The sequence below is a fragment of the Camelus dromedarius genome, chromosome 9 (genome assembly GCF_036321535.1).
Source record: "Camelus dromedarius isolate mCamDro1 chromosome 9, mCamDro1.pat, whole genome shotgun sequence".
NCBI lineage: Eukaryota > Metazoa > Chordata > Mammalia > Artiodactyla > Camelidae > Camelus > Camelus dromedarius.
The window spans coordinates 69,203,725-69,231,424 of NC_087444.1; the positions used below are offsets into that span (position 1 = coordinate 69,203,725).

Sequence of the window (27,700 nt, forward strand, 5' to 3'; positions counted from 1 at the left end):
GAGGGTTGAAGACTTCAAGTGGGAGTCTAATTTAGGGGAACCTGCCCACAGCCTACGCATCCCTCTCAGTCGTGAGAGGGGTCCCAGCACCTCCACAGGTGGGGCCTCTCCTTTATGAGAGGATTCACTGAGGCAGTACCCCAGACAGCACTGAAAATTCCAGGCCCCGGCGCCCTCCGCCCAGCACCTGTCCCTTTGGCCCCTCCCCTGTCGTCTCCCGATTGGCCTCGCGGGCTGCGCCCCCTGGCGGCACCGGACTCTGATTGGCGGGAAGTTCGCAGCCCGCGACTGGGACAGTGGAGAAAATGAGTCGGCCTCCGGCGGGGGCGGAAGGCGGGGCCGCTCCGAGCCGGACCCGCTGGACAGACGGGCCGCCTGGAGCAGGACTCCACGCCGGACACGATGCGGCTGCCTGGCCCCAGCGGCCGCCGCCCCCTCCTGCTGGTGCTGCTGCTACCGCTCCTTGCAGCGGCCGCCACAGCCGCCTCCGCCGCGGGCCTCAGCCCCAGCCAGGCCGTCGAGGTTGCGGTGATCCCGGGCCGCCCGGCTGGGTAAGCCCTGCTGCGGACCCCTCATCCTTGTGCCCCCTCCACCCAATAAGTCTGGCGGTCCTGAAAGACCAGGACTTTCGGATTTAGGGGAATATGAGCCCACTGCCTCTGGATAGGAATGAAGACCAGAGCTCCTGGATTTATTAGGGCCCTCCCTCTATTTTGTAGGGGTTAGAATCCGAGGTGTACTGAGATTTTGAGGGGAAGGATTCTCCTCCTGTGTGGTAGAGACGGATATGGCTCCAGGGAATTCTAGAGTTTATTCGGAGAAGGGTCCCAGTTTATATGCGGATGGGGCTTTGAACTCTCCTAAAATGATAGATGGGCGGGGCCGAGCTGGGATGGGGTTCCCCAAGCTTCTTGGGTGCTTAAGGAGGAAGAGTATGGGAGGTTATCAAGGGACTTTATGCGGGAGTTGAGACGTCTTGGTTTTCTAGGGTTTGGGAACGCCTGAAATAATTAAAGTGACTTTTTCCTAATAAGTTAGGAAAACGTGGACTTTTGGGTTGTTGGCGGAGGGGCTGTGGAAAACTGTGCGGAGGTGGGGGCCTCCAGGTTTCATGAAGGATGGGGATGCTCTAGTTTCCTAGAATTAGAGGATTCCAGGCTTGAATGAGGTACCAGTGATTTTGCGGCAAGAAATCCAGAATTTCCTATAGATTTGGGGTTATAGCCACCCTTCCTGTCCACGGGTGACGAGATCGAAGGAAATAGTCTGCCCAGTACCCCCAACCCCCGCCCTGCGGCCAGAGCTCCGTTACAAAGGCCCCGGGCTCCGCTCCCGCCTCGGTCTCTGCGAATGCGTTTAGTAACCCGAGCCGCGCCGGGGGCGGGGCTGGGAAGGGGTTAACCCGGAGAAAAGGCGGGAGGGATGACGACAGGATCAGGGGTCCCGGAGTCTCCCACCCGGGCAGCCACCTCCCCTACTGGGCCCCACCCGTCTGAAAAGAGTCCATACGCCCAGAGTCCCCTTCACAGCATCCCCCCACTGCCCCTCTCTCCAGGCCTGCGCGCACTCCCTCGTCCCTCGTCCCCCTTAGCCTGGGGACAATGGATTTGTCTGGGGGGCCCCTTGGTTGCGACGCACTTGCGCCCGAGCTGAGGGCTTCTCCAGCAAGAATCTGAGACCCTCCGGGCGCGGAGATTTCTCCAAGAACGACTCCTTCCTCCTGGTCAGGCGGAAAACTGAGGTTCAAAGACCAGGAGACGCTGGCTCCAGGACACACAGCGAGGAAGGGCAGGAACGGGCTAGAACTCAGGCCTCGGGATTCTCAGTCCTGGGCTGTGGCTCCTGTATCCCCCTCCACCTCAGCACCCCGCTGGACCCACAGTCAAAAGAGGACCTCCCTCCCCAGCCGTTGAGGCCTGTGGAAGTGGCGTCACCTGCCGGCCAATCTCGGGATGACGGCTGAGTCCAGGACAGGGACGTGCGGGGAGGGCGGGGTTCTAGATTCCTAGTTCGGGCTTGGAAATGCGGTTCGAAATCCTTTGAGTCTTTTTAAAAAATCATTTTTAAAGACTTTAAAATGTCGTTTCCAATAATACTTTACCCCAAACAATTCAAAAGTAAAATAAAACTGAGGTTTTTGTGACCTTAATCCCTGCAGAGTCGAAACCAGTTTGCTTCCCATTGTACAGATGGGGAAGCCGAGGCATCCAGCGCAGTGCCTCAGATTGGTCACATCTCAATTTTGAGCACCCTCAAGCCTTACCTTGGCTTTCCCTTCCCTATCCCTCATTTCCCTCCTTTGGGGAGTTCTACAGTGCTAGGGGCCTGAGTGACTTCCTCTCCTCTATTTATAGTGTTGCTGCTTGTCGCTGCTGCCCAGGCCGGTCGCCCAGGAGGAGCCGCTGCTTCAGAGGTGGGTTCCTGTAGGTGGGGTATAGGTGTGTGGGGGGGAGGTGGTAGGAGCAGAGGAGCTGAGGGCTCCCTTCCCCACCCCCTTATTCCAGCTGGAGAGCTGAATGCACTTTGTGGAAAGAGGGACTCAGTCACCTCCTTCTCCACTTAGTCCCTAGCTGTCTCTGAAGCCTCCTGCAGGGTCCTGAGCTGCCAGCCCAAAAAGTGTGCAGGCCCTCGGCGGTGCCTGACTCCAGTGTCCCCAGAGCTGCCCAGCCCCAGCCCCGGAGTGAAGAAGAGACAAGTGTCCCTTAACTGGCAGCCACTTACGTGAGTGTGTAACCCTCCCCAATAGCTCCCAACTCCTCCACCATTTCCAGCACATCTTTCTCTCCCCTCCTTTGCTCTCTCTCTGTCTATCAACTTGTATCTGTTTCTATTTCTCCTTTTCCTGCCTATCACTGTCTCTGGGTCTTTCAGTTTCTGTCTCTCTGTCTCTATCTCCATGTCCCCTTCTCTGTATTTGTTCTTTCCATCTGTCTCTGCTCCTTTTCGTACTTACCTGTTTCATTTCCTCTGTGTCTCTCTTCTCTCTCTCTCTCCTTTCCTCATCTCTGTTTCTCCCACCATCTTTTTCTCTGTTTCTTTTAAGCTTCTACGGAGCACTCAAGGCCTGGTCCCGGTAAGGAGATGGAGGTGGGAAGGACAGAGCCTCCACTAGGAGACCTCCTGGTGTGGGAGGCCCCTTCCAGCCGAGGGTGAGCCAGCCTAACCGCGGTGACAGCTCCTTCTCTGCACCCCTCCAACCCAGGCTGCAGGAGGCCCGAGCTCTGCTGAGGCGACGGCGGCCCCGCGGGCCGGGGGCCCGGGCACTGCTGAGGAGGAGGCCCCCGCAGCGCGCCCCCGCCGCCCAGGCCCGGGGTAAGAACATCCGCCCTTCCTCCTTGGGGAGGGGTGGGGAGGATTCCGGGCCAGATAAAGCTGTCTGGTTCCCACGGTCCAGCCGCCGCCTAGCCGCCCCCCATTGTAGCTCGGCACCCCTCCCCAGGTTGCAGCCCCCTCTAGGGACCCTGGCGTCCGGCCGCGCGAGGTGAGCCCGGGACAGGACCAGACGCCGGCCAGAGGCACTGACCCGAGGGGGTGGGGCCGGGAAGCCAAGTGTCCGGGCTCCCGGCAGCCGAAGAGGGGGGCGCTGTCCCAGCAGAGAGTGCAGCCGAACTAGCCCAGACAACAAAAGCGATTGTGCGGGTTGGCGCCTGCCCGGTCACCGAATGCCCAAAATTGAGGGGGGTGGCTAGGGGCCAAAGGCCTCCCACTGCGTTCCCCACCCTCCTTCTGCCCTCCTCTGGCTCCAGCGCTCGGCCCCTGAGCTAGCACACCCCCTAGTCTCAGCCACCCTCGAAAGTCCCCCTCCTGCTGTGGCCTTCAGCCCAGATGTGTCCCCTCCTCCCTAAAGTCTTCCAGATGTGGGCCTCCGGCCAGATGTGAGGACCCCCGCCCACAATCTCAATCCACCGTTTCCCCTAATCCATTCCGACTTATACCAGGTGTGAGGGTCCTGGTCAGATGTGACTGCGTCCTCAGATGTGCCCCTCCAGCTTCCTGCCCACCATCCAGACCCCCAATTCCTGCATGTGCCCTGGTACAACGACCCTTCTCCTCTCCCCTAGATGTGCCACCTGGCTGCCCAGATGTGCCATGACAGCCCCGTACCCACATGAAGCCCCTTTCTCTGTGCCTAACGCAGAGACAGCCTTTAGCTTTCTCCCCAAATGTGGCCCCCACTACTCTTTCCTTTTTATGGATTCAGCCCTGTCTTGGGTGGGGGGAACCGGGCCGCCCCCACCTGTTGCCTTCCCCGCCACTCCCCTGCGGGCCCCATTCACTTGTTGGTGTGAGGCGGGGGCAGAGGGGGCGCTCCCCTTCCCCCTGCGAGTCTAGCGCCCAGCCTGCGCGCCTCTGGCTGCGCGCCCAGCCCCACGCGCCCCCGCGCGGCCGCCGGGGAGGGAGTGGTGGGGATGGGGGGGCCTGAGCGGGGGCGCGGCCGCCCTCCCCCGCGGGCGGGCGGGCGCGGCCGGGCCCCTCGGGCGGGCTGGGGCGGCGGCGCGGCGGAGCGCGGCGCTGCAGCCATGGCGGGCGGCGCGCGGCTGCTCTGGGTGTCGCTATTGGTACTGCTGGCGCTGCTCCGGCCGCAGCCCGGGCTGTGCCGGCCCCGAGAGCGCCTCCGCGTGCTCTTCACCCCGGCCGTGTGCGGCCTGAGCTGCGTCCATGGGCCCACCGGCCCCCGCTGTACCCCGACCTGCGCGCTCCGCAACGCCACCAGCGTGGACAGCGGCGCGCCCGGCGGGGCGGCCCCGGGGGGACCCGGCTTCCGCGCCTGTGAGTGCGGGGTGGTGGTCCCGAGGGAGGGGTTCCCAGGGGGAGGAGGATCCCTGGGATGGGGGAGTCAGTCGGCTAGGGGGAGGGAGCCCAGATTCCGTGTGCAGTAGTGCTGGGGAATCCCTAGCCTATTTAAGGAAGAGAGCCTCAAATTCCTGGCTTTTGGGGTTGGGTCCTGAGGGTCTTGATTTCGCAAGCAATAAGGGTTCTCAGGGACCTGTGGCGTCCCATGTGAGGGGATTGGGGCCGAATTTCACGCCTTTGAGTCAAATTGGGGAATACCAGAATTGAGGGGTTTGGGAGCTTGAGGGAAAGGGGTCCCAATTCTGAGACTGAGTAAAGGGTCCCCAGAATCCAAGGGGGAGTTCCAGGGCTGTGAAGGGTGTCCCAATTTCTGCATCTTTGGATGGGAGGGATTAGGCAAGTCCAGGATGGGAGTGCCTGGAAAGAGGGAGATTGGGGTGAGGAAAGTTGGTCCGGAGAGCTGAGAGGGAAGAGTCTATAGAAGCTGGGCTCTGCAGGACCCTGAGTTGCAAGGGTCGCACGTGGAAGAGCAATCCAGATAGGAAGCCTAGGAGGAAATGCGCCCCCTGGGGGCAGAGGGGACAGAAGGAGGTTGTGCACCAGGCTCCCCTAGAGACGGGGAGCCCCTGGGAGGGGTTCAGGTGAGGTGGGGGGTGGATCGGACACCTGTTGGCCGCCGGGTGTGATGATGGGTGGGCTCTCAGGGTCCGGCCCTACCTGCCTCCAGCCCCGGAGGCCGTCTGGAGTGGGGAGTAGGGGCCCCTGGCGCTGAGAACTCGCCCAGCCTGGCCTCCAGCCAACCCAGCCCTGGCCGGCGTGAGCTCATCTCCCGCCTGAGCCCCCGCCCACTGCCACTCCCTCTCTCCTCCCCTTCCTCCCTCCTTCCTTCACTCCCTCCCGGCCCAACCCCAATGCGCCCGTGCCAGGCGCCGTGCCCAGGAGGGTGCCAAGCCCCTGGAGGCACAAGGAGGGGCCTCCGGAGGGGGACTGACCTCGGGAGGACCTCGGTGTCCTGAGCTCCTCATTCTTATAGGGGCGTGGGGCATGGAGCTGCCTGTGCCCATCTAACAGCCCGCCCTGGGTGTGGGAGCCCTCAGGGAGCTGGGTGGGGGGCCTACATTCAGGCCAAGAAAAGATAGAGAAATTTCTTTGGAGATTAGGAAGTGCCCCCAGAACTAGCTGGATTACCACCACTCCTAGCAGAGACCCTATTTTGGAATTTTGATTCCTAGTTCAGCCTCTCCTTAGACCTGCCACTCAATTAAGGACCCTTATTAGAGCACCCTGGAACCCTGGCCTGACTCTCCTCACCAGCAAAGCCCAGTGTCTCTACCCTCAGGCCCTAAACCCCTCCGCACCTCTATCAGCAGACTCCGGACCAACCCCTCCAGTGAAATTCGCTCCCATTCTTCTGATATAATCTCCCCAAACTGTGCCCCTCACCAGATAACTCTGTAGTGTTGTCCCTTAGCTACCCCTCCCCGCTTCCAGGGGAAACCCCAGATTACAAGCTCTATAATAAGCAGAGTGATATCTCTGCTCCCTAGCCAAATTCTCTCCCCACAAAAGGCTTCCATTTTCCTATATTTCCAAGCGAATCCCATCAGAGATCCCTGATTTCTGTCTAGCCAAGTCGTTCTCTTCCAGCTGACTCCCTCCCCAGGAACTTCTGATGCATCCATCTTCAGAGAAAACCAAAGTTGGTCTTGATCAGCTGTTCCTCCCAAGAGGTGTCCAGATACTGTTCTCCCCACAAGCAGCCATTAATCAAATGACTTGAGTACCTAATCTCTTAGCTGGGAGGGGAAAGGTAATTCCAAGTATCTTAGAGCCTTCCCAGACAATTGAGGCTCTCATGTGCTGGGGACTCCCAAGAATTTCACTTCCCATCTAAACCTCAGCACCCTCAAACTGGCCATTCCCTAGAAGACAATAGAGTCCTGTTTTTTAGGTAACTCTCCCTAAAAAGACTTGGATTTCTTCTGCTGAAGGGTGCTCAGTTTCCTCCGGGATAGCTCCTTTTCTGTTCCAGAAAACTTGAGCGGTCTCTGAACCCCAGAGTGCTGCCCTCTAACTCCTCCCAGGAGTCCAGTCTCTTTACCCTTCTAAATTGAGGAGGGTCCCTCTATGCTTTCCTCTCTCTGCAGTGTGTGGCTCAAAAACCCACACACGCCTTCCTGGACGGCCCCGGACGCCTGCCCCCTTCCTCCCCTCAGCACAGCTGTCTCCAGCTGTTCTCGGCAGCCCTGGGGGAGAAAGGGAGGGGGTGTCCTCGCAGGATACGTCCAGCCTTCTTTGGCTCAGCGGGTCCAGTGCTCCCCAAGGGTCCGGAATGCGGAGCCGCCGCCCTGCCCCCGCCGCACCCCTCCCTTTGTTTACACCGCCGCACAGCTGGCAGTGCCCCGCCCAAAGGTGGCCTGGGGCCCAGCGAGGGCGCGCAGAGGGGAAAGGAGGCTCGTTCTCGCTGGCCCTGCCCCGGGGCTACCGGAGGCGGGAAGACAGAGCTAGAACTGGGCGGAGACAAAGCGGTGGGTGGGTCTAGGAGCCCAGATCGCCAGGAGGTGGGGTGAGAGGAACGTGAGCCAGGGCAAATCAACGTGAGGAAAGGAAGGTGGGTGGGGCTAAAGGCAGCAGGTTAGACGTCTTGATAGGCGAGGTTTACAATCCTGCGGGTAGCAGAAGGTGATGTGGGCGGGGTGCATAGATGGGGCGGGGGACGCATAGCCTATGAGCGGAGCTTGAACGTCGTAGACCTGGCCAAACGGGGTGTGGGCGTTCCTAGAACGGCAAGGAGACATAGTTGCTAGAGGGGAATGGAGCCAGGGAATGGCTAAAATGTGGTTTTAGTCAATAGAAGTGACAAGCGCTGGGACTGAAGGGCTGGAACAGTAAAAATGGGTGGGGCTAGATGTGAAGGCACGAGCTAGAGTGGGCGGGGCTGAGCCCTTGGGCGGGGACAACGCTGTCTGGGCAGGCCTGGACTCAGCCAGAAAGTGGGACTTGAGAGGGAGGGCGGGGTGAGAGGAAAGTGAATCAAGAGCTGGAGGGCGTGGCGAGCGGATCCAGTGGGAGGAACTTTACCATCGAGGGCTGTATGACTGGACTCAGGCAATGCAAGTGGCCAGGATTACTGGGGAGGTGACAGCTCATGGCGGAACGACTTAGAACTGACTGATGCCTTTAGGGTGTAGTTATAATGTTAGGCACTGAGCTAGCTTGAGTGCACTGGCCCTAGGAGGGCTGCCCAGAGGGTTGCCTTCCCTGAGTGTCCTCACTCTCCCCCTAGTCCTGTGTCCCTTGATCTGTCACAACGGAGGTGTGTGCGTGAAGCCTGACCGCTGCCTCTGTCCCCCGGACTTCGCTGGCAAGTTCTGCCAGTTACACTCAACCGGCGCCCGGCCCCCGGCCCCTGCTATGCCAGGCTTCACCCGCTCTGTGTACACCATGCCACTGGCCAACCACCGCGACGACGAGCATGGTGAGGAGAGTACAGCCTGAGTCCCCTCCGACCCCTCTGTCCACCACCTCAGCGTTCCTCTGATGCACATCTTTCCTGCCTTCCCCGGAGTACCTTTCTCCATCTTGCCCTTTTCCCCATTCCTAGTCCCAGTCCCTAAGAATCTGTGCAGACACCACTTTGCTCCTCCGTGCCTCTCTCCAGGAGTGGCGTCTATGGTGAGCGTCCACGTGGAGCACCCCCAGGAGGCGTCCGTGGTGGTGCACCAGGTGGAGCGTGTGTCTGGCCCTTGGGAAGAGGCGGACGCTGAGGCAGTGGCGCGGGCAGAGGCGGCGGCGCGGGCAGAGGCGGCAGCGCCCTACACCGTGCTGGCACAGAGTGCGCCGCGCGAGGACAGCTACTCAGATGCCTCGGGCTTCGGTTACTGCTTTCGGGAGCTGCGCGGAGGCGAAGTGAGAGGAGGCTGGTGGGGAGGGGCCCGGAGCGTGCCACCGCGCGGGGGCGCGCTCACCCTACACTTCCCCACAGTGTGCGTCCCCGCTGCCTGGGCTCCGGACGCAGGAGGTCTGCTGCAGAGGGGACGGCTTGGCCTGGGGCGTTCACGACTGTCACTTGTGCTCGGAGCACCTGGGTAAGCTTCAGGACGTCCCCAAGGTGCTTGGAGCTGGGGAGATGTGAAAACCCCACCGCTCCTGGTACTCTGACCATAGATATATCCTGTACACAAATTCTAGCTACTCCTACCCCGTCGTGGGGATCTTTTCCAGTTTAGGCCTATCCATACTGTCTGGGACCACTCACCTGACTTTCTGACTTCTGACCTGTTCTCACCCCACCTTTGTGCCATAGCGCCACTCATGCAGATCACCAACATAAGGCTGACCTAGCACTCAAACCACACCAAACATCTTTTAGTTCCTCCCACTCCATTTTCGTCCCCGCTTACTCCGTCCTCTCTTCACCTGCCCCTCTCCTCTGTCCACAGGTAGCTCCGACCAAGTTGGAGCCCCAGATGGACCGTGTCCAACTGGCTTTGAAAGGGTTAATGGGTCCTGCGAAGGTGAGCCAGGGCCGGGGTGGGAGGAGCTTGGCTCGAGGGATGGGGCTGGCGAGGAGCTTGCCCCTGACCCCACTGAGATCACCCTATACCTCGTAGATGTGGATGAGTGCGCGACTGGTGGGCGCTGCCAGCACGGCGAGTGTGCGAACACGCATGGAGGGTACACCTGCGTGTGCCCCGACGGCTTCCTGCTCGACTCGTCCCGCAGCAGCTGCATCTGTGAGCCACCGGGGCCTGAAGCTGGGTCCCATGTCCACCTGCTTTTATGCCAGAGCATCCCTGGGTCTAATTCTCTTAGACTGCCCCTTCCCCATCCTCTCAGACTCTTACACACTCTCAAACTCCCTGGACCTTCTTCAATTTCTTTAAGAACTCCCCAAACTTTTTGGATCTAGATCTCTTTAGATACCCCAGACTTTCATCAGCTCCTCTCGGGCTCCCAAATACCCTCATCTGTCTCGACCACTGCACCTTCTTCAGATCCTGAGATCCTTCCCAGATTGGCTCATCCACCCCTCAGGCTCTCCTCAGGCCCCAAACTCTTCTCAGACCTCAGACCCCTCAGCTCTCCTTTAGACTCCCAGAGCTCTCCTAAGTGCCCCTCACACCCACCAAACCCTCCTTGGGACCGTTCCCCTGCCTCACAGATCCCCTAGTTCCTCTACATTCCCAACCCCACCCTGAAGAATTTTCTCCCTTTCCCCCAGCCCAACATGTGATCTCAGAGGCCAAAGGGCCCTGCTTCCGCGTACTCCGCGATGGTGGCTGCTCACTACCCATTCTTCGCAACATCACCAAACAGATCTGCTGCTGTAGCCGTGTAGGCAAAGCCTGGGGCCGGGGTTGCCAGCTCTGCCCACCTTTCGGCTCAGGTGAGTTCCTCCTGTCAGGCCCTGCTCTAGATTTGATGCAAACAGCCCCAATTCCAGTCTTCGCCCCTCCAACCCGGTTAGACCCTAGCCTTGGCCATTCCCTCAGCCTCTGAGACAGCCTATCTTAAGACAGGACTCAGCCTGGGTCCCCACCCCATCTTGGCCACACCCACACCTAAGACACACGAACTTGAAGTTAGGCTGTGTCCGCTGGATGTCACCCCCAGCCTCTGCCCCCCTAGCCCTTGAGATGTGCTGCCTTCCAACCTTTTCCCCAGGCTTTGGCCAAGTCCTCAGTTCCTGAGACACTGCCTTGGCCCTAGGCTCCACCTTGGGCCCCGCCCCAGATATGCCCCTCCCAGAGACACCTCCCTGGCAATCTTCTGCATAAAGCCAAACCCCACAATGGACCTTACTGTTTCCTGGCCTTCAACCTTGTCCCTGTAGACACCAAACCACCTGCCCTAAACTACTGTCCCTGCCTTCATCCCAAAGAGAAAAACATCATTGGTCCTACCCTTAGCCCCTGAGACATCCATTCTTTAGCCAGGGTACCACCCCATCTCAGCAGCCAACCCAAACTCCTGACACACTCCCAGGCCAAGCTCTATCCTCAGTCAGGGCCAGACACTATACTCCCTTCCTCTCTCCCTCCCCACCTCCTTCTCATCCCCTCCTGCTCTCTTGACCTCTCTCTGCTGATCTTCCTCCCTTTCCTGTTCCCAGAGGGATTTCGGGAGATCTGTCCAGCTGGCCCTGGCTACCACTATTCAGCCTCCGATCTCCGCTACAACACCAGACCCTTGGGCCAGGAGCCACCCCGAGTGTCCCTCAGCCAGCACCGTGTCCCATCCTCCACCTCTCGGCCACCCACAGGTGAGCTGGCTTCTGGAGGAGGGAGTGTCATCTCCAAGGGGCTGCCCCAGCCCTATAGAGAAAAGGGGAGATGAGTGAGGACACCCAAATACAGGTCTCCACTGCTGATATCCCTTCTTTACCAGGCTTTCTGCCCACTCATCGTCCAGAACCCCGGCCAGAGCCCCGGCCAGAGCCCTGGCCAGAGCCCCGGCCAGGCCCTGAGCTTCCCTTGCCCAGCATCCCTGCCTGGACTGGTCCTGATATCCCAGAATCAGGTGTGGTAGAGGGAATCGAGGGCGTTAATGGGGGTATTACAGGCAGGAGTTGGGGGTGGGAAACTCCAAAGTGAAGATTGCAGAGTAGAACAAATAGGGATGTGACAGACAGAGGAGTTATGGAGTGGGTGAGAAAAGAAAGGTTTGAAGGGTGGGGTGCTGTTACATCAGGAGCTGGAGTCAGACTGGTCTGGATGCAAGTTCTCTATCAATTAGGCATATCATTTTAACCTCTCTGAGCCTCAGTTTCCTCATCTATAAAATGCGGAGTTGTCTCTGAAGTACCTGGCACATAGTAAGTGCTCAGTTAACGTTAAACAAATAATTAGTTTTCACAACACTAAGAACATATCTCAGGCAGAGGACTGGAGCAAAATACTCAAAAATGGAGACTTTGGGGGTGGATTAGGTAGAGGATCTGATGAGAATGTCCCATGATGAAGGACAGGGGTGTCAGAGGGGGAAGACTGGATTTGAGGAGGGACATCCATGAGGGTGTTTTAGGCGGAGGATCTGAGGGGATTGTGCTGGGATGAAAGGGACAGAGGATTTATAGATGGGGGAACTCTGGCTAACTCGATCCCCACAGGTTCTTCTGCGGGAGAGTGTCAGCGCAATCCCCAGATCTGCGGCCCCGGACGCTGCATCCCCCGGCCCAGTGGCTACACCTGCTTATGCGACTCCGGTTTCCGGCTCAGCCCGCAGGGCAGACACTGCGTGGGTGAGCCAGGCGGAGGGAGGGGACGGAGGTAGGGCGGAGGTGGGGCGCTCTACCTGGTCACCTCCTGACCAGACCCCTCCATACCCTCAGACGTGGATGAATGTCGCCGTGTGCCCACGCCCTGTGCTCCCGGGCGCTGCGAAAACACGCCAGGCAGCTTCCGTTGCGTGTGCGGTCCGGGCTTCCGAGCCGGCCCGCGCGCTGCGGAGTGTCTGGGTGAGAATTACAGGCTCCACCCCTGCTGCTGTCCCACGCCACCTTCGGCCCAACTACTGCCTTGGCCCTGGCCCAGTCCCCAGAACAGCTCCGGCTCTCGCTTCGGCCCCACCACTGCCTCTTCCTGGCCCAGCGGGCCCTTCCCGTCGGGGCAGGTCCCTGCCCTACTACCGCCGGGACTCTCCGGGACTAGGTCCCGGCTCTGTCCCTCCTTTTGCCCCGCCCCTACAATATTCCAGACTAGCTCCTGCCCTCTCCCAGGACCCTCCCCTGTCAGACAGCTGTGGCAACCTATCTCCTGACCACGACTCCTGATTTCCACCCAGTGCCAGGTCCCCAAACCAACCCTTCCCTCGCTTCTGCCTTCCCTTTGTTTGGCCCCCAAAGCTGTCCTTCCCATCCTTGCCCTCCCCAGGCCTTGCCCTCCCCAAATGGCCCCCCTCACGTTTCTCCTCTTTACCTCGGCCCTGGCTGGGTCCCCAGCCACAGTGCTGCCCTTCCCGCTTATGCTTCGCTTTAGTCTTGAACCGACCCACTCCGAACCCCCTACCGCCCCGGGCTCCCGCCCCAGCCGGCCCCCGCCTAAGCTTGGCTCCGCCCCCGCCGTCCCCGCTCTGCCAAACCGTCTGGGGGAGGGGAGGAGGCGGAGTGTCTGCCCCAGTCCCAGGCACTCGGTTTGTGCCCGCAGACGTGGACGAGTGCCACCGCGTACCGCCACCGTGTGACCGTGGGCGCTGCGAGAACACGCCAGGCAGCTTCCTGTGCGTGTGCCCCGCTGGGTACCAGGCTGCGCCCCATGGAGCCAGCTGCCAGGGTGAGGGACTGGGGACGTAGGGGGGAGGGTAGAGCAGCAATGGTGAAGGACGGAGAGATGAAGAGACAGAGCAATGAGGAAGAGGGAGGCTGATTGATGGGTTCTCAGAGGACAGGCTCTGAGAACCAGACATGGAGCCTGTTGGGGATGGAGAGGTCAAATGATGGAAAATAGGAAGGCTGAGCCATAGAGAATAGAGAAGCAGAGGGATGGGGGATGGAGATGTCATTAATGGGGGAAGGGGTAGAGTTATGGAGGAGTATAAGGAGGCCAACTGACATGGACTAGAAAGATAGAGTTCTAAGAGGCAGACAGGAAGCTTAATAGGGATTGAAAAATGAGACGAATGGAGGATGGAGAGTTAGAATGATGGGGGATAAGGTGGCAGAGTGATGGAGGGTGGAAACTCCAAGAGATGGAGGTCAGGGAAGCTGAGTAGAGCACGGAGGCAGTTGGTTTGCAGGGAGGTTCATAAAGAAGGTGTGACCTGGGTCCTTTGCTCCGGGCAGATGTGGATGAGTGCATCCAGAGCCCAGGCCTGTGTGGCCGAGGGGTCTGTGAGAACCTGCCTGGCTCTTTCCGCTGTGTGTGCCCGGCTGGCTTCCGGGGCTCGGCGTGCGAAGAGGATGTGGATGAGTGCGCCCAGGAGCCACCGCCCTGTGGGCCAGGCCGTTGTGACAACACAGTGGGCTCCTATCACTGTGCCTGCCCAGCTGGCTTCCGCTCCCGAGGGCCAGGGGCTCCCTGCCAAGGTGAGGGTGCTGAGTCTAAGCCCACTCCACCTGCATGTGCTGTGAGGACTGGAGAGAGACACGACTGGGGGGCAGAGAGGCAGGGTGATGAGGCTCAGTGAAGGAGGACAGGGAGGGGGTGCAATGAAGGGATGGGGAGTGTCTGGCTTCAGAGTCTTCTTCTCTTTCTCCAAATATGGAGAATTCTTCCTCCCTTTTGGATGTTACTTTGGATGTGCTTGTGAGAACCCTTAGGAAGGGACAACTCTGAGGCAGGGAAAGCAACATACAGGAGGTGGTGCCCTAGCCTCATCTGGGCAGCTGCAGAGACAATTAATGGGGAAACAATGAAAGGGTCTGTCCTGGGAGGAGGGAGCAGCCTGAGCAAAGTCCAGGATGCTGCCCCCAGGATGGAATGTTGTGGTGCACGGTGATGGCAGGGAGTCCAGGCCCCTTCCTCAGCCCCACTGGTCTCCTCTGCCCCAGATGTGGATGAGTGTGCCCGTAGCCCCCCGCCCTGCGCCTATGGCCGGTGTGAGAACACAGAAGGCAGTTTCCAGTGCGTCTGCCCCACGGGTTTCCAGCCCAATGCTGCTGGCTCCGAGTGCGAGGGTGAGGCCGGGGAGGGAGGGAGGAGTGTGGATGGGTGAGGGGGCTGTTGGGCCACTCCTTCAAGACCACCCTCTTCCCTGCCTCCCAGATGTGGATGAATGTGAGAACCACCTGGCCTGTCCTGGGCAGGAGTGTGTGAACTCACCGGGCTCCTTCCAGTGCAGGTCCTGTCCTGCTGGTCACCACCTGCACCACGGCCGATGTACTGGTGAGACCAGGCCCTGACTGTGACCTTGGACCTGCATCATGACTCCTGACCCAGACTGTGACCCCTATCCTCAGCTACAACCCTGACCTGGCCCATAACCTCCTAACCTGGATCTCAGTCACCTTACCTGAACCACAACCCCCAGAGCCTAACTGTGACTCTTGACTTAGACTGCAGACACCACTGACCAAACTATGGTTGCTGATCTGGACCACGACCTTGCATGTGATTTCTGCCTCAACTCAACTGTGACATTTGACTTTAACCATGACCCCTGCTGATAACCCCTGATCCTAACCATGATAGCAGTTGTGACCCTCCTGACTCTGCCTGTCCCCTGGTCCTGTATGTGACCTATGATCCCTAAACTTGCCTGTGACATTTGACTTAACCATAACTGTTGCCCATAACCCTGACCACAACCCCTGACTCTGTGTGATGCTTGATCCTGTCTCTTTCACTGCCACTGTCCCATCTCAGAGTCCCTTCCCTGTGACCTGATTTGGGTTCATGATCCTCAACAGTGACCCCTAACTAGACACTCTGACTCCTGACTCGGCAGAATCCCATCCAATGATCCTGATTTATAATACCTGACCCCTTATAATTAATGTCAGACCTCTGTCTCAGTCCAGAGCTCCTTCACTTGACTCCAGGATCCTGGCACAGGGAGTTTGAAGAAACCCAGACTCAAAGGACCCCCAATCATGGTCCCCAGAATTAAGGAAACCTGGTCTCCCCTACAGACTTATGCCATGGAGCCTTCATCACATATCCAACCCAAAATCCATACCCATATCCAACTTCCAATCATCTCCTTCAGACCCCTTTGCCCAGTGGGATCCATCAGTGTGTTCCAAGATTAAACCCCTTCTGTAATCCCCATTCCCACAGATGTGGACGAATGCAGTTCGGGCGCCTCCTGCGGCCCCCACGGCCACTGCACTAACACCGAAGGCTCCTTCCGCTGCACCTGCGCGCCAGGCTACCGGGCACCATCTGGTCGGCCCGGGCCCTGCGCAGGTTTGCAGGGCGGGGAAAGGGCTGGAGAACCTGGGAGTGGGACCTGGCTTCCTGGGCAAAGACTGCTGGGGAGCTGGGAGCTGAACTAAGGGACTGATGGTGGAGTTTTAGAAACTAGCCATCTGGGGTGTGGCTTGGGGGCGGGATTGCCGCTTTGTGGGCGGGGCCTGGGTCTCGGGAGCCGGGACTGGTGACCCCGCAGCCCTATCTCTCACTTACCCTAGACGTGAACGAGTGCCTGGAGGGCGACTTTTGCTTCCCCCACGGCGAGTGCCTCAACACCGACGGCTCCTTTGCCTGTACTTGTGCTCCCGGCTACCGGCCTGGACCCCGCGGATCCTCTTGCCTCGGTCTGTACCCGGGTTGGGCCTGGACCGGGAAAGTGTGGGCTTATGCCAGGAAAAGGCAGGTCAGGGAGAAGAAGGTGGAATAAGGAGTCTGAATTTTTGGTCAGGGTTTTAATGCATCAAGAGGGCGGGGCTTGTGGAATCTCCTAGGGGCGGAGTTGGGAGTGGAAATGGGGAAAGGGCAGTTGTCGGAAAAATTGGGCAGTGATTGGAAAGGACTGAGATAAACCTGTTGGAGAAGTGGAGCTTGCAGGGAAGGGAGGAGACTAAGGCAGGTGCAGAAGACGTCAAGGTCTTGGAGCCAGAAGGGCAGGAAAAGGGCGGTGGAGGGGAGTGGCCTGGAATGTTAAGCCAAGAAGGAGATGGGCCCCTGATTTCGGACACTGTCCCGCAGACGTGGACGAGTGTAGCGAGGAGGACCTCTGCCAGAGTGGCATCTGTACCAACACCGACGGCTCTTTCGAGTGCGTCTGTCCTCCGGGACACCGCGCTGGCCCAGACCTCGCCTCCTGCCTTGGTGAGTGGCCCCACCTGATCTCTTTCCCCTCTGTCTCCTGGACTCCTCCACTGGTGTCCCCCATTTGTGTCCCCCGCTCCCTTCCCTCCGCTGCTTCCTCCCTTTCCCTTTCCTGTGTCTCCCTCCTCCCCCTTCTGACTCTCCACTCCCCTCCTTGACTCCCCAGCCTTTTCTCCTCTTCTTCTTTGCCTCCTTTGCTTCCCTATCTGACTGTCTGTCCTGCCTCCCCCCTCAGACGTGGATGAATGTCGAGAGCGGGGCCCCGCCTTGTGTGGGTCCCAGCGTTGTGAAAATTCCCCCGGCTCCTACCGCTGTGTGCGCGACTGTGACCCTGGCTACCATGCGGGCCCTGAGGGCACCTGTGATGGTGAGACCACTGCCCTCGCTCCCACAAAAAGTTGTATAAGTTGGCTCTCTTGGAGACCCAGAAGGGGCACCAGGCCTCACGGACTTGGGAGGGGGGGAAAGCTCCAAACCAGTGTACTTAATTCTCTCCCCATCCTTGTGGTGGAAATAAGCCACCAGTGTACTTTCTTGCAGAGGGGAGGCCAGAGGATGGGGCAAGACACTCCTATCAGGAAACAGGCCAAGCCTCACTTTCAGAAGCAGCGCATGCTCCTCTGAATTTGAGCACAGGCCACATTTTAGGCTATACCCGGTTAGACATCTACTAGAAAGAACTGTTAGCCTCCCTCCCATTTCCAATCAGCCTATGGTTTAAAATTCCATTTCTCCCTCTTCAGACCCCTTCAGTCTGGACCTACCCTCTTTCCACCTTTGACCAATTGTTTTACTTCCAGCTGCCCCTCCATAGAGGCTCTACCCTGGCTGTCCTGGGCCCTATCCTTTCCCAGTGTGAAATTCCCAGGTTTCTTCAAGCTCTGATTCCAACCTGCTTAAGCTCCACCCTTCCAAGTTCAAATAGGACTCTTCAGATTCTGTTTTCTGCCACTCCTCAGACCTCTTCAGGTCTCAGGAAAGTACAGGCCCACTCCTTCCAGTCTCTGTTCTGCCTTCAGACCACCCTTTGCCTCTTCTCATTTTCCATGGTTTCCCACCCCTGACCTTCCTCCTTCCCCACCAGGTGCCAGCTGGGTACTAACCAAGACAGGAGGCTAGGACTAATCTAAGATTTGGGGGAAGGAGAGGGTGAAACAGATGAAATGACTCTGGGCTGCCTTTGGTGCTCGGGTTGCCAGACTTCTGATTCATGGAAATCTAGTTTCATGGGATCTCATTCATTAATTCCACAAGAATTCACTCAGCACCTACTGTGTGTGACACTGGAGGCAGAACAGGCAATGAGTCAAACAAAATCACTGTCCTCATGGAGCTGACATTCTAGGGGAGAGACAGACAATAAATATGTAGATAAATTCAACAGTCATTCAGCAAACAATTTGGGGGTGTCAGGCACTGTTCTATACCCTGGGGATACAGTGTGGAACAACACAGACACAAATCCCTGCCGACATGTTGGCATTGTAGAAAGCTGACAGTTGTCATGTCAATAAATGCATGGGTATAATATAATGTCCAGTTTTGGAAGGAAAATAAAGCAGGATAAATGGACAGAGATTAAAGAGCAGTAGCAGTGGGGGCACTAGGAGGGCTTGACCTAGACCTTTGAGTGAAGTGAGGGAGGGAGCCACACAGATAACTGAGGGAAGACTATTCTTGACAAAAGGAACAGCAAGTGCAAAGGCCCTGAGGTGGGGCCATGTTTAGGCTATTCAAGATATAGTAATGTGGCCTTAAGAGTATGAAGGCCATCTTTAGAAGCTCAGACTGCTAGAATACCAGATTCAAAGACTTCTTGGTCACGGGAACTGGCAGTAGCATCAGGAACATGTGAATCTAGGCCTGTGACTCTCCTCCCCTCCCCACTCTTTTGCAGACGTGGACGAGTGTCAGGAATACGGCCCAGCGATTTGTGGAGCCCAGCGCTGTGAGAACACCCCTGGCTCCTACCGCTGCACACCGGCCTGTGACCCTGGCTACCAGCCCATGCCAGGGGGCGGATGCCAGGGTGGGTGTCCCTGGGGCAAGGGATTTGGAGGGGACAGAATGTCCAGCAATGGCCTAACTGTCTGGTGGTTGCAGATGTGGACGAATGCCGGAACCGTTCCTTCTGCGGGGCCCATGCCGTGTGCCAGAACCTGCCTGGCTCCTTCCAGTGCCTGTGTGACCAGGGATACGAGGGGGCACTGGACGGGCGTCACTGCGTGGGTACGGGGCTCCCAGGGGTGGGTGGAGCCAGAGGGTGGGGAGGAGGTTGGTCAGGCCCTGCTCCCCTCCATAGCTCTGAATCCTTGTAAACTTTAGAGGTATGAAATTCAGACCTCGGAATATAAGATCATCTTCATGTCAGTCAGGAAACCCTATTGATTCATATTTGATTTTGTGGGTGCTTACAAAATTCATGCATAAAGTAGTAAAAGTGCACTAATCTTAAGTGTACATACACATTCTTTATTTTTTCCCAACATTTAAAGAGGAAATTTTCTAACCATACAGCAAATTAAAAGACCTGTAGAATGAACATTTGCACACCCATGATCTATATTCTATTATCATTTTATTATACTTGCTTCCTCACATAACTTTCCATCTAATTTTTTGGATAGATTTAAAATTAAACTGTAGGCATCAATATATTTCCCCCTAAATTCTTCAGTCTGCATATCATTAACCAGAATTCAATATGTGTTTACAGATATTTTTATTTGAGGTTCAATTTACATACAGTGAAATGCATGAGTCTTAATTATACATCTTCTTAGTTTTGACAAATGCAAACACACCAAGCTTTATTTCTTTAAAGGGAATTAAAACTGTGAAGTCCTGGGAAATATCTGAACTTCAGGCACAGATGGATATAGGAATTGTAACAAAGCCAGCTTTCTCCCAGCTCTGCTCTCCTCAATTGCATTTATGTTCAGGCAGATTCTCTTTTCACAATGACAAAAGGCACCTCTGGCTGACATCCTCAGCTTGACATCCCTAGCTACAGAGGGAGGTTCTTTCTCAATAATTCTAGAACAAGTCTCAGGACTGGCTTTGACTGGCCCAGCTTGGTGACTGCCTGTCTCTGAACCAGAGAAATGCAGACTTCTGTTTGGCCTGCTCAGATCACATGGGTTGAAAATGGAGCAGCAGAGAGATTCCAAGAGAAATTCAGGGTTTGTCACCAGAAGATAAGTAGATGATGAGGTCTAGGTCATTAAAATAAATAAATAAATTACTCTTGAAAGCTGAGACTCTTTAGACTTACGGAATCCCAGAGGTTTACAACCATTGACTCCCTCTTTGCTGTTTTCTCCTGCTCACAGATGTGAATGAATGTGAAACGCTACAGGGTGTGTGTGGAGCAGCCCTGTGCGAGAACGTGGAAGGCTCCTTCCTCTGTGTCTGCCCCAACAGCCCTGAGGAGTTTGACCCCATGACTGGGCGCTGTGTTTCCCCTCGGACTTCTGCTGGTGAGACTGAGATCCGTGTCGACTGAACTGATGGCTGCTGGCCCCGCAGAAAAATAATGGAGTCTAACCATTCTTGATGTGGACAGCTGCCATCAGTTAAATGCTGTTTTAAACAACAAAAAACTTCAGAAAACATGAGTTAACCTGGGTGTGGGACTCAGCGTCAGGAGAAGTAGATCTTGGTCCTGACTTGACCAGATTCCTTCACTGTGTTTAGGCCACATTCTGTCCACTGAGGACTCAGTAGTGACCACCTTGTCTTCAAGGGACTCAAAATCTAGTAGGGGCAGATAGTGATATAACCTGACAGTTAACAACCCGGAGAAATCAGCACTGGGATGGAGGAAGCGCAGACCAGAGGGAACAAGCCTATGATGGGAAAGGCTAGGGGCTGTGGAAATCTAGAGAAGGTGCCTCCCCAGCCTTAAAGGAGAGTTTGGGGGTTATCTCTGAACTGAGAGCAGTAGGATGAGTAGAAATGAGCCAGGCTAAGTGGATAAGGGAGGGCATTCTGGGGTGAGGTTACAAGGGCAAAGGCCTGGCAAGGCAAGAGGGTACCTGACATGTTTGGAAGACTGCAGTAAGTTCAGGGCGACGTGCTTTACAGAGCAAGGGAGGGGGCAGGGAGAAGTGAAGTGAGGCCACAGAAGGAGGCAGGCACCAGACCACACTGACTTACTGTGGTCAGGAGGCTGGACTTTTCTCGAGGGCACTCTGGCACCATGGAAAGGGTTTGAGCAGGAGAGGGATATAATCAGATTGTGAAATTTCCTCTGGCTGCCACGTAAAGGGGGATTGGATTGGGTGATCCTGGGGGCTGGGACCCCAGCAGAGAGGACAGGACTGGACCAAGGCAGGGGCCATGGGAGGGGAGGAGAGGGAAGGTGGGAGAGGCCCGAGAGGCCAAGTGGACAGGCTAGTGGGCTGCCTGGGTCAGGGACAGGTGTCCAGGCCTAGACAGGGGGTTGGATATAAAGATCCCAAGACCAGTCTGGGACACGTTGGATGTAAGGACCCCGGGAGGCTTCCAAGAGGCCGGCAAAATCTCCTCTCCTCCTACCTGAACTGCAGCTGTGATGGCAGCTGAGACGCCTGGGAGAGGGAGGTGGGGAGGCAAGAGGTGCAGAGATGAGATGAGGTAGTAATGGGAGAAAGAGGGGTGAGGACAGGTGGTGAGAGATGTGGAATCTAGCTCTGTCACTAATGGCTGGGGGCCCTCTGGGCCTGTTTCCCGATCCATAACATAGGGGCTGGAGGCTAAAGCCCCTTGTCTCCCTAGGCACATTCCCGGGCTCACAGCCCCATGGACCTGCCAGCCCCGGACCTGCCAGCCCTGGTCTGCCAGCCAGGCCACCCCCACCACCCCCACCCCGCCGGCCCAGCCCACCCAGGCAGGGCCCTGTGGGCAGCGGGCGCCGGGAGTGCTACTTTGACACGGCAGCTCCAGATGCATGTGACAACATCCTGGCTCGGAACGTAACATGGCAGGAGTGCTGCTGCACGGTGGGTGAGGGCTGGGGCAGCGGCTGCCGCATCCAGCAGTGCCCGAGCACCGAGACAGGTGGGCATGGGCCAAGGGATGGACTCAGGGCTGAGGGTTTGGATAAAAATAAGTGGGCATGGGACTGGGACAAGGGGACACATTTGGACGTAGGGCTGAGGTGCTGGCATTGTGTGGACAAGAGTGAGCTGCCAACCAGGTGGGCATGAGGCTGAGAAGTGGATACAAACAGGCGCGAGGGCTGAAGTCTTGGGCAGTGGAGGGTGGGCATGGGGCCAGCCTGAGCACTGAGGCAGGTGGGCACAAGCAGGCCCAAGGCAGGGGCTGGGACAAGGGTGTCTGGGCTCAGCCTTGTCTCTGTGTGCAGCCGAGTACCAGTCATTGTGCCCCCATGGCCGGGGCTACCTGGCGCCCAGTGGAGACCTAAGCCTCCGGAGAGGTAAGGCCCATTCACCCTCAGCCCCCAGGCCCAGCTCTGTCTCACCCTGTCTCTGTTTTCTTTATCTCTGTCTCTCACCCTGTTTCTCTGTCTCCCCCATCTCACCCCTAACTTGTGTCTCTCCGTCTCCATTTTCCCTGATCTCTACTCCTGGGTCTCTATCACCATCTCTGTCTTTCTCTTCCCTGATCATGCCCCGCAAGCCGCACACTCCCTCTACACAGCCCTCCCCACAACCTGGCCTGCTCCCATCTCTCTTGGTGGGGGGCGCGTCCCTAACCATCCTTCCCGCAGACGTGGACGAGTGTCAGCTCTTCCGAGACCAGGTGTGCAAGAGCGGCGTGTGCGTGAACACGGCCCCAGGATACTCATGTTATTGCAGCAATGGCTACTACTATCATGCCCAGCGACTGGAGTGCATCGGTAGGAGCCCCACCTCCACCATCACCCCCCTCCCTCCCCCCGGCCTGGGACTCTCCCCAACCCTTGGCCACGCCAGCTTCTCTTTGGAATGTGGCCACCACCAGCAGGAAGTCCTTCCTGGAGTCTAGACTGAATCTATCACACTGTCAATGCTCTGGGGAAATCGGAAAGGGGAGAGGAAGTCTTCCTAATCACTTCCTCCATGCCTTCCTAGATAATGACGAATGCGCTGACGAGGAGCCGGCTTGTGAGGGCGGCAGCTGCGTCAACACCATAGGCTCTTACCACTGCACGTGCGAGCCCCCACTTATGCTGGACGGCTCGCGGCGCCGCTGTGTCTCCAACGAGAGCCAGAGCCTCGGTAACCTCCCCCCAGTTCCGCCCCGCCCAGCCGACTAGCCCCGCCCCAGCCCCGCCCACACCATCCGGCCCCGGGTTCCCTGGGCTCGGCCTCACGCCGGCACCCGGGCCACGCCCCTCGCGCGCGTGGCTCGGCCACGCCCCTTTACGCCCCATTTAGCTTCTAGTCTTGGTGTTTGACTCAGATCCACAGGCCAGCTGGCCTGGTTCAAGGCAAAGGTTTTAAAGGAGCCTCCCTGCCACTTGCTGGCCCTGAGTGCATGTGCACGCTGCTTATCGCCTCTTGGGGCCCAGCTTCCTTTCTGCACTTTGGGTGGACTCGCAGTAGCCCCTAGCTTACAGGGTGCTGTGAGGAATTTTATTTTTAAGGACAGTATGGGACCTGGTCTAAAAGCGTGCTTCCTGTTATTTCCCTGCGTGTCTCTGTCTCTTTGCATCTCTCTGGGTTTCTGTCTTTAGGCTTTTCTCTGAATTTCTGCCACTGCGACTGTCTTTGCTCCTAGGTCTGTTCTCTCTGCATCTTTGCTGTCCTGTGCTTCTTTGAGTCTCTGACTCTTTGGATGTGTTTCTCTCTATTTCTTTGGTCCTTTCTCTCTTTTTGCCCATTGACCCAAATTCTTCTTCCACTTCCTGTTCCTACAACATCCTCCCACACCCTGAGACTTCATTCAAACAATGCTCAGAGAGGAAAAGGAACAGCCCTGGGGTCGCAGAGCCCTCCAGAGGCCAGACTTGGATAGAACCCTCCTCTCAGACCCTATCTCCAAGCCATTGGACCCCTTCTGCTCTCTCCTCCTATATGATAGCCTTGTGCTGGACCAAGCTCTGTACTCACATGGAGCTACCCCAGAGGACTTCCAGGAGTCAGATCACAGCTGATGGGAAGGATTTGGTGATAGGCACAGGGTGGCTGGGCTGCTCCAGCAGGGGAGGAGAATGAGCATTTGGGAGGACCAGAGTGTCTTCCCACCTTGATGCATGCTGTCTCTGCCCTTAGACGACAACCTGGGAGTGTGCTGGCAGGAAGTAGGGGCTGACCTTGTGTGCAGTCGCCCCAGGCTGGATCGCCAGGCCACCTACACAGAGTGTTGCTGCCTCTATGGAGAGGCCTGGGGCATGGACTGTGCCCTCTGCCCTGCCCAGGACTCAGGTACTGCCACCTGCCTGGGCCACACTCAGAGACCCTGCCCCTCAGACTCCAAATCCAGGCCCTCGGACTCCCAGTCTTAGACCTCAAGATTTCCCCAAACTCAGCCCCTCAGACCACTATGTCCCAGCCCATCCCTAAATCTCGGTCCCTTAGACCCCAAGTCACAACCCAAAGACCTCCAAGCCTCAATCACAGAAACCCCAAGGCCTGACTCAGCAGGTCCCATAGAGCTCTGAAGTCTGGTCTCTCAGACCCTCAACTCCTGGTCTCTAGACCCCCAAGACAGCCCATGAGACCTCCTCCCCCAAATCCTGGACCTTTACATGCTCAGACCCTGCCATCCTGGCCCACAGACTCTCTGGTCATAGCTCACAGACCTCCAAGCTCCACGGGCTTGGACACCCACATCTGGGTGTCTGAGAATTCAACACACAGCACCAGATATCCTCATGTCTTGGCTCCTAAAACCCCTGAGTCCCCCCAATTCTCAGCCTTTGGGAAACCAGTGTCAGCCCCAGACCCCTCATCCTCTGACTTCCAGGTCCCATGGCTCAGATCCCCTCCTGTACATCCTGACCCCTCGGGCCCCCAGTATGTCTCAGTCCTGGTCCCTAAAACACCTCCACCCCATTTTCATAGGCCCCTAGTCCCAGCTCCCAGCAAGGGCTGATCGTTAGGCTCGGCTCCGTTTCACAGATGACTTTGAGGCTCTGTGCAATGTTCTGCGGCCCCCTGCGTATGGACCCCCGCGGCCAGGTGGCTTTGGACTCCCCTACGAGTATGGCCCAGACCTGGGTCCACCTTACCAGGGCCTTCCCTATGGGCCTGAGTTGTACCCGCCACCCGTGCTACCCTATGACCCCTACCCTCCGCCACCTGGGCCCTTTGCCCGCCGGGAGGCCCCCTACGGGACGCCACCATTCGACCTGCCCGACTTTGAGGACGATGGTGGCCCTTACGGTGAATCCGAAGCTCCTGCTCCACCCGGCCCGGGGACCCGCTGGCGGTATCGGCCCCGCGACACCCGTGGCTCCTTCCCAGAACCTGAGGAGTCGCCTGAAGGTGGAAGCTATGCTGGTGAGTACTGTGGACCGAGTGATGGGGACTAAGATTAGGAGGGAAATGTGCAGAGAGATGGGGGAGGGGGAGGGGGGAGAGACAGAGAAAGACTGAAACAAAGAGAAGCGGGGGAGAGACAGGCTCAGAGAGATGGGCAGAGCCACTATTGGAGAGAGTGACAAAGAGCAGGGATGAAGAGGAACAGAGACATACCTATAGACCGACGGGAAAGAGAAGAGGACCCAGGGAAAGCTAAGGAGAGCGGAGTGACGTAAACATCCTGGCCCCACAGCGCCCCCCCACGGCCCTGGAGCAGGATGGACAGTTTAGTAGGGAACACTTATCCGTGGAGGGATAAGGAATAGAAGGCAGAGACCTCAACCCCAGAGTCCCCGCATTCTCCACAGGCGCCCAGGCCGGGCCCTATGAGGGGCTGGAGGCGGAAGAGTGCGGGATCCTGGACGGCTGCGCCCACGGCCGCTGTGTGCGTGTCCCCGAGGGCTTCACCTGCGACTGCTTCGACGGCTACCGCCTGGACATGACCCGCATGGCCTGCGTCGGTAAGGGGCAGGCTGGGGCCAGCATGGGGTGGGGGGAAGGGTGCGAGAGAAGGTGGAAACCTTAACTAGAGGTGAGTAATCAGGAACGTGAAGGAAACCAGCCAGCCTGCGGGGAGCAGAAAGTAATTCTTGCTCAGCGATGGGGCTTGCCTGAAGGAGAGATCAGGCTGGGAGGACAGCCGAGCTTGACCACAGGGCAGGGTCAGGCCTGAAGCAGGATGGAAGGGTAGAATTCTGCGGGTGTAATTACTAAGGACTCCCAGGGCTACCTTGGGCAATTTGCTTGACCTCTTTGAAGAGCTTTCAGTTTCCCCATCTGTAAAATGGGAATATGAATCATGTCTGCCTCGTTTAGACAGTAGGAGGGCAGGGTGGTTACAATCAAGGACTCTGGGGGAGTTGGATAGACCTCAGGCTCAATCCAGCAGCTGGCTATGTGACCCTGGACAGGTCACTTTCCCTTGCTCAATTTTTCTCATCTAATTTTTCCCATTTCATAGAGTGGTGAATATCAGTTTACACTGACAGTGAGACCTGTGTCAAAACCAAGGTTCAGAAAAGGGAATTGAATTCCCCAAAGTCTCACAGCCAAGAAATAGCAGGGAGCTGGGCACTCCGGGTTTTTGAGAACTGGTCTGGGCAGAGTGTGGCCTTGTTGTGTGACACTGGGCCAAGGGCTTCCCCACACTGGGCCTCAGTTTGCACATACAGTAAAGCGGGATTACAGTACCTACCTTATCGGGTTATTAGGAGGATAAACTTAACACATGTAATACGCTTAAAACAATGTCTGTTACAGAATAAGCATTCATTGTTGTTGAAATCATCATCAATATTGTTTTCCTAACAAAAACCTAGTGACCTAGGGGCTTACATACCAATCTCACAGAACACAAAGCTGAGACACAGAGAGGTTAAGGCACCTGCCCTGGCTACACAGCCAGCAGGTGATAGTGGCTGGTTTCGACTCCAACAGGAGGCTCAGCATCCACACACCTCTGCACCAGGAGAGCCTCAGGGGCCAGGGAGGCGGGCTCCCGGGTCCCCAGCGTTGAACAACGCCCCTGTTATCCTCCTTTCCCAGACATCAACGAGTGTGACGAGGCCGAGGCTGCCGCTCCGCTCTGCATCAACGCGCGCTGCATCAACACCGATGGCTCTTTCCGCTGTATCTGCCGCCCAGGATTCGCACCCTCACACGAGCCGCACCACTGCACGCCCGCCAGGCCCCGGGCCTGAGCCCCTGCAGCCCCGGGCTGCCCACTCCGCGCCTGCGCACGCGGGGCCCTTGCAGCGCGCACCCTCACGCCCGCTTGCGCGCATGCGCACAGGGATACCGGACTCGGCGGAAAACGAGGGACGGTCAGACAAACCGACGGATAGGAGAAGCGCCCCTCCTACCAACGCCCCTGGCCTGGGCCTAGCCCACGGTCCCCTTTACATTCCCGCTCCGTTTTATAAAAGTTTTCAATTAAAAAACACCTCTTTTGTACCTTATGCCTCTGTCTGCCTGTTCTCAAAGCTTGGCTCCAGTTTATTATTTGAGCCAATAAATCCTCTTGGATTTATCCTCTCCCCATCCCTGCTACTTCACTCCCATCCCTCTGTTGCTTGGTCTATCTCTGCCTCTCTTGGTCTCTGTTTTTCTCCTAGGTTTGTTTCTTTATCTCAGTCTTGTGCCTCTTGTCTTTGTTTGTTTTCTCTACCTAATTCTCCATGTCTCTCTGCCTTTGTCTTTTGGTCTATGTTTTTCTCTTTCCCTAGCTCTCTGTTTCATTATCTCTCTAAACTTGAGTGAGATCTCACATCTGGATTTTTAATTTTCCTGACCCACCCAATAAATCCTGTGGAACCCCTGCTTCCCCCCGTGTGGGGCCCCAGGAAGTCATGGGATGTGTTAGCTTCAGCCCCTGCTCAGGAAGCTACCTCTTTTCTCAGCTAGAGGGAACCCCACATTTCCCCTGCTCCCCAAAGAAGTTAAAAACTCTCTAGGACAAGTGGGCCATGGGGAGGAGACAGTTCTCCCCCCCCCCAAAAGAACCAAAAACATCCTGGATGGGCATAAGCTCAGGAGACAGGGGTCAGGAGTGGGGGAGCTCACTGGCACTGGAACAAATCAATACAAAAGACTGAGCCTGAGTCATTCTTCACACACTTGTTAGTGTTAGGGTCTCAAACACAAATGGTTTGGGGCCCATGTGAGTGATATTAGAAAGAAGCAGGT

General features: G+C 57.1%; 1 protein-coding gene across 5 annotated transcripts; it reads left to right on the top strand.

The window, feature by feature from the left end:
• The first annotated feature begins 387 nt into the window (after positions 1 to 387).
• On the top strand, positions 388 to 26,973 carry LTBP4 (latent transforming growth factor beta binding protein 4). Of its 5 annotated transcripts, XM_031458723.2 has the most exons (33): positions 388 to 551; positions 2,355 to 2,413; positions 2,583 to 2,721; positions 3,203 to 3,312; positions 8,081 to 8,272; positions 8,456 to 8,703; positions 8,780 to 8,882; positions 9,237 to 9,311; positions 9,408 to 9,530; positions 10,019 to 10,183; positions 10,910 to 11,059; positions 11,185 to 11,316; positions 11,906 to 12,037; positions 12,128 to 12,253; positions 12,942 to 13,067; positions 13,577 to 13,819; positions 14,285 to 14,410; positions 14,499 to 14,618; positions 15,513 to 15,641; positions 15,866 to 15,991; positions 16,383 to 16,505; positions 16,741 to 16,872; positions 18,403 to 18,534; positions 18,609 to 18,734; positions 19,838 to 19,984; positions 21,264 to 21,545; positions 21,853 to 21,924; positions 22,219 to 22,347; positions 22,562 to 22,708; positions 23,705 to 23,857; positions 24,554 to 24,934; positions 25,324 to 25,476; positions 26,561 to 26,973. In XM_031458723.2, the coding sequence occupies exons 1-33, from the start codon at positions 403 to 405 to the stop codon at positions 26,713 to 26,715; spliced, it is 4,905 nt and encodes a 1,634-aa protein (XP_031314583.2). In that variant the 5' UTR covers positions 388 to 402; the 3' UTR covers positions 26,716 to 26,973. The 5 variants fall into 5 exon arrangements, with proteins under 5 accessions (XP_031314583.2, XP_064345409.1, XP_064345406.1 ...); XM_064489339.1 differs by lacking the exons at positions 388 to 551; positions 2,355 to 2,413; positions 2,583 to 2,721 and adding an exon at positions 2,839 to 3,073; XM_064489336.1 differs by lacking the exons at positions 388 to 551; positions 2,355 to 2,413; positions 2,583 to 2,721; positions 3,203 to 3,312 and adding an exon at positions 4,510 to 4,770.
• Positions 26,974 to 27,700: the final 727 nt, after the last annotated feature.

Bases quoted from the DNA above. Each gene is read 5' to 3' on its own strand.
- LTBP4 (XM_031458723.2), top strand. From the start codon at position 403: ATGCGGCTGCCTGGCCCCAGCGGCCGCCGCCCCCTCCTGCTGGTGCTG. The intron at 11,060-11,184 runs GTGAGCTGGCTT...CTTCTTTACCAG, and splicing joins CACCTCTCGGCCACCCACAG to GCTTTCTGCCCACTCATCGT. The intron at 22,709-23,704 runs GTAACCTCCCCC...CTCTGCCCTTAG, and splicing joins CAACGAGAGCCAGAGCCTCG to ACGACAACCTGGGAGTGTGC.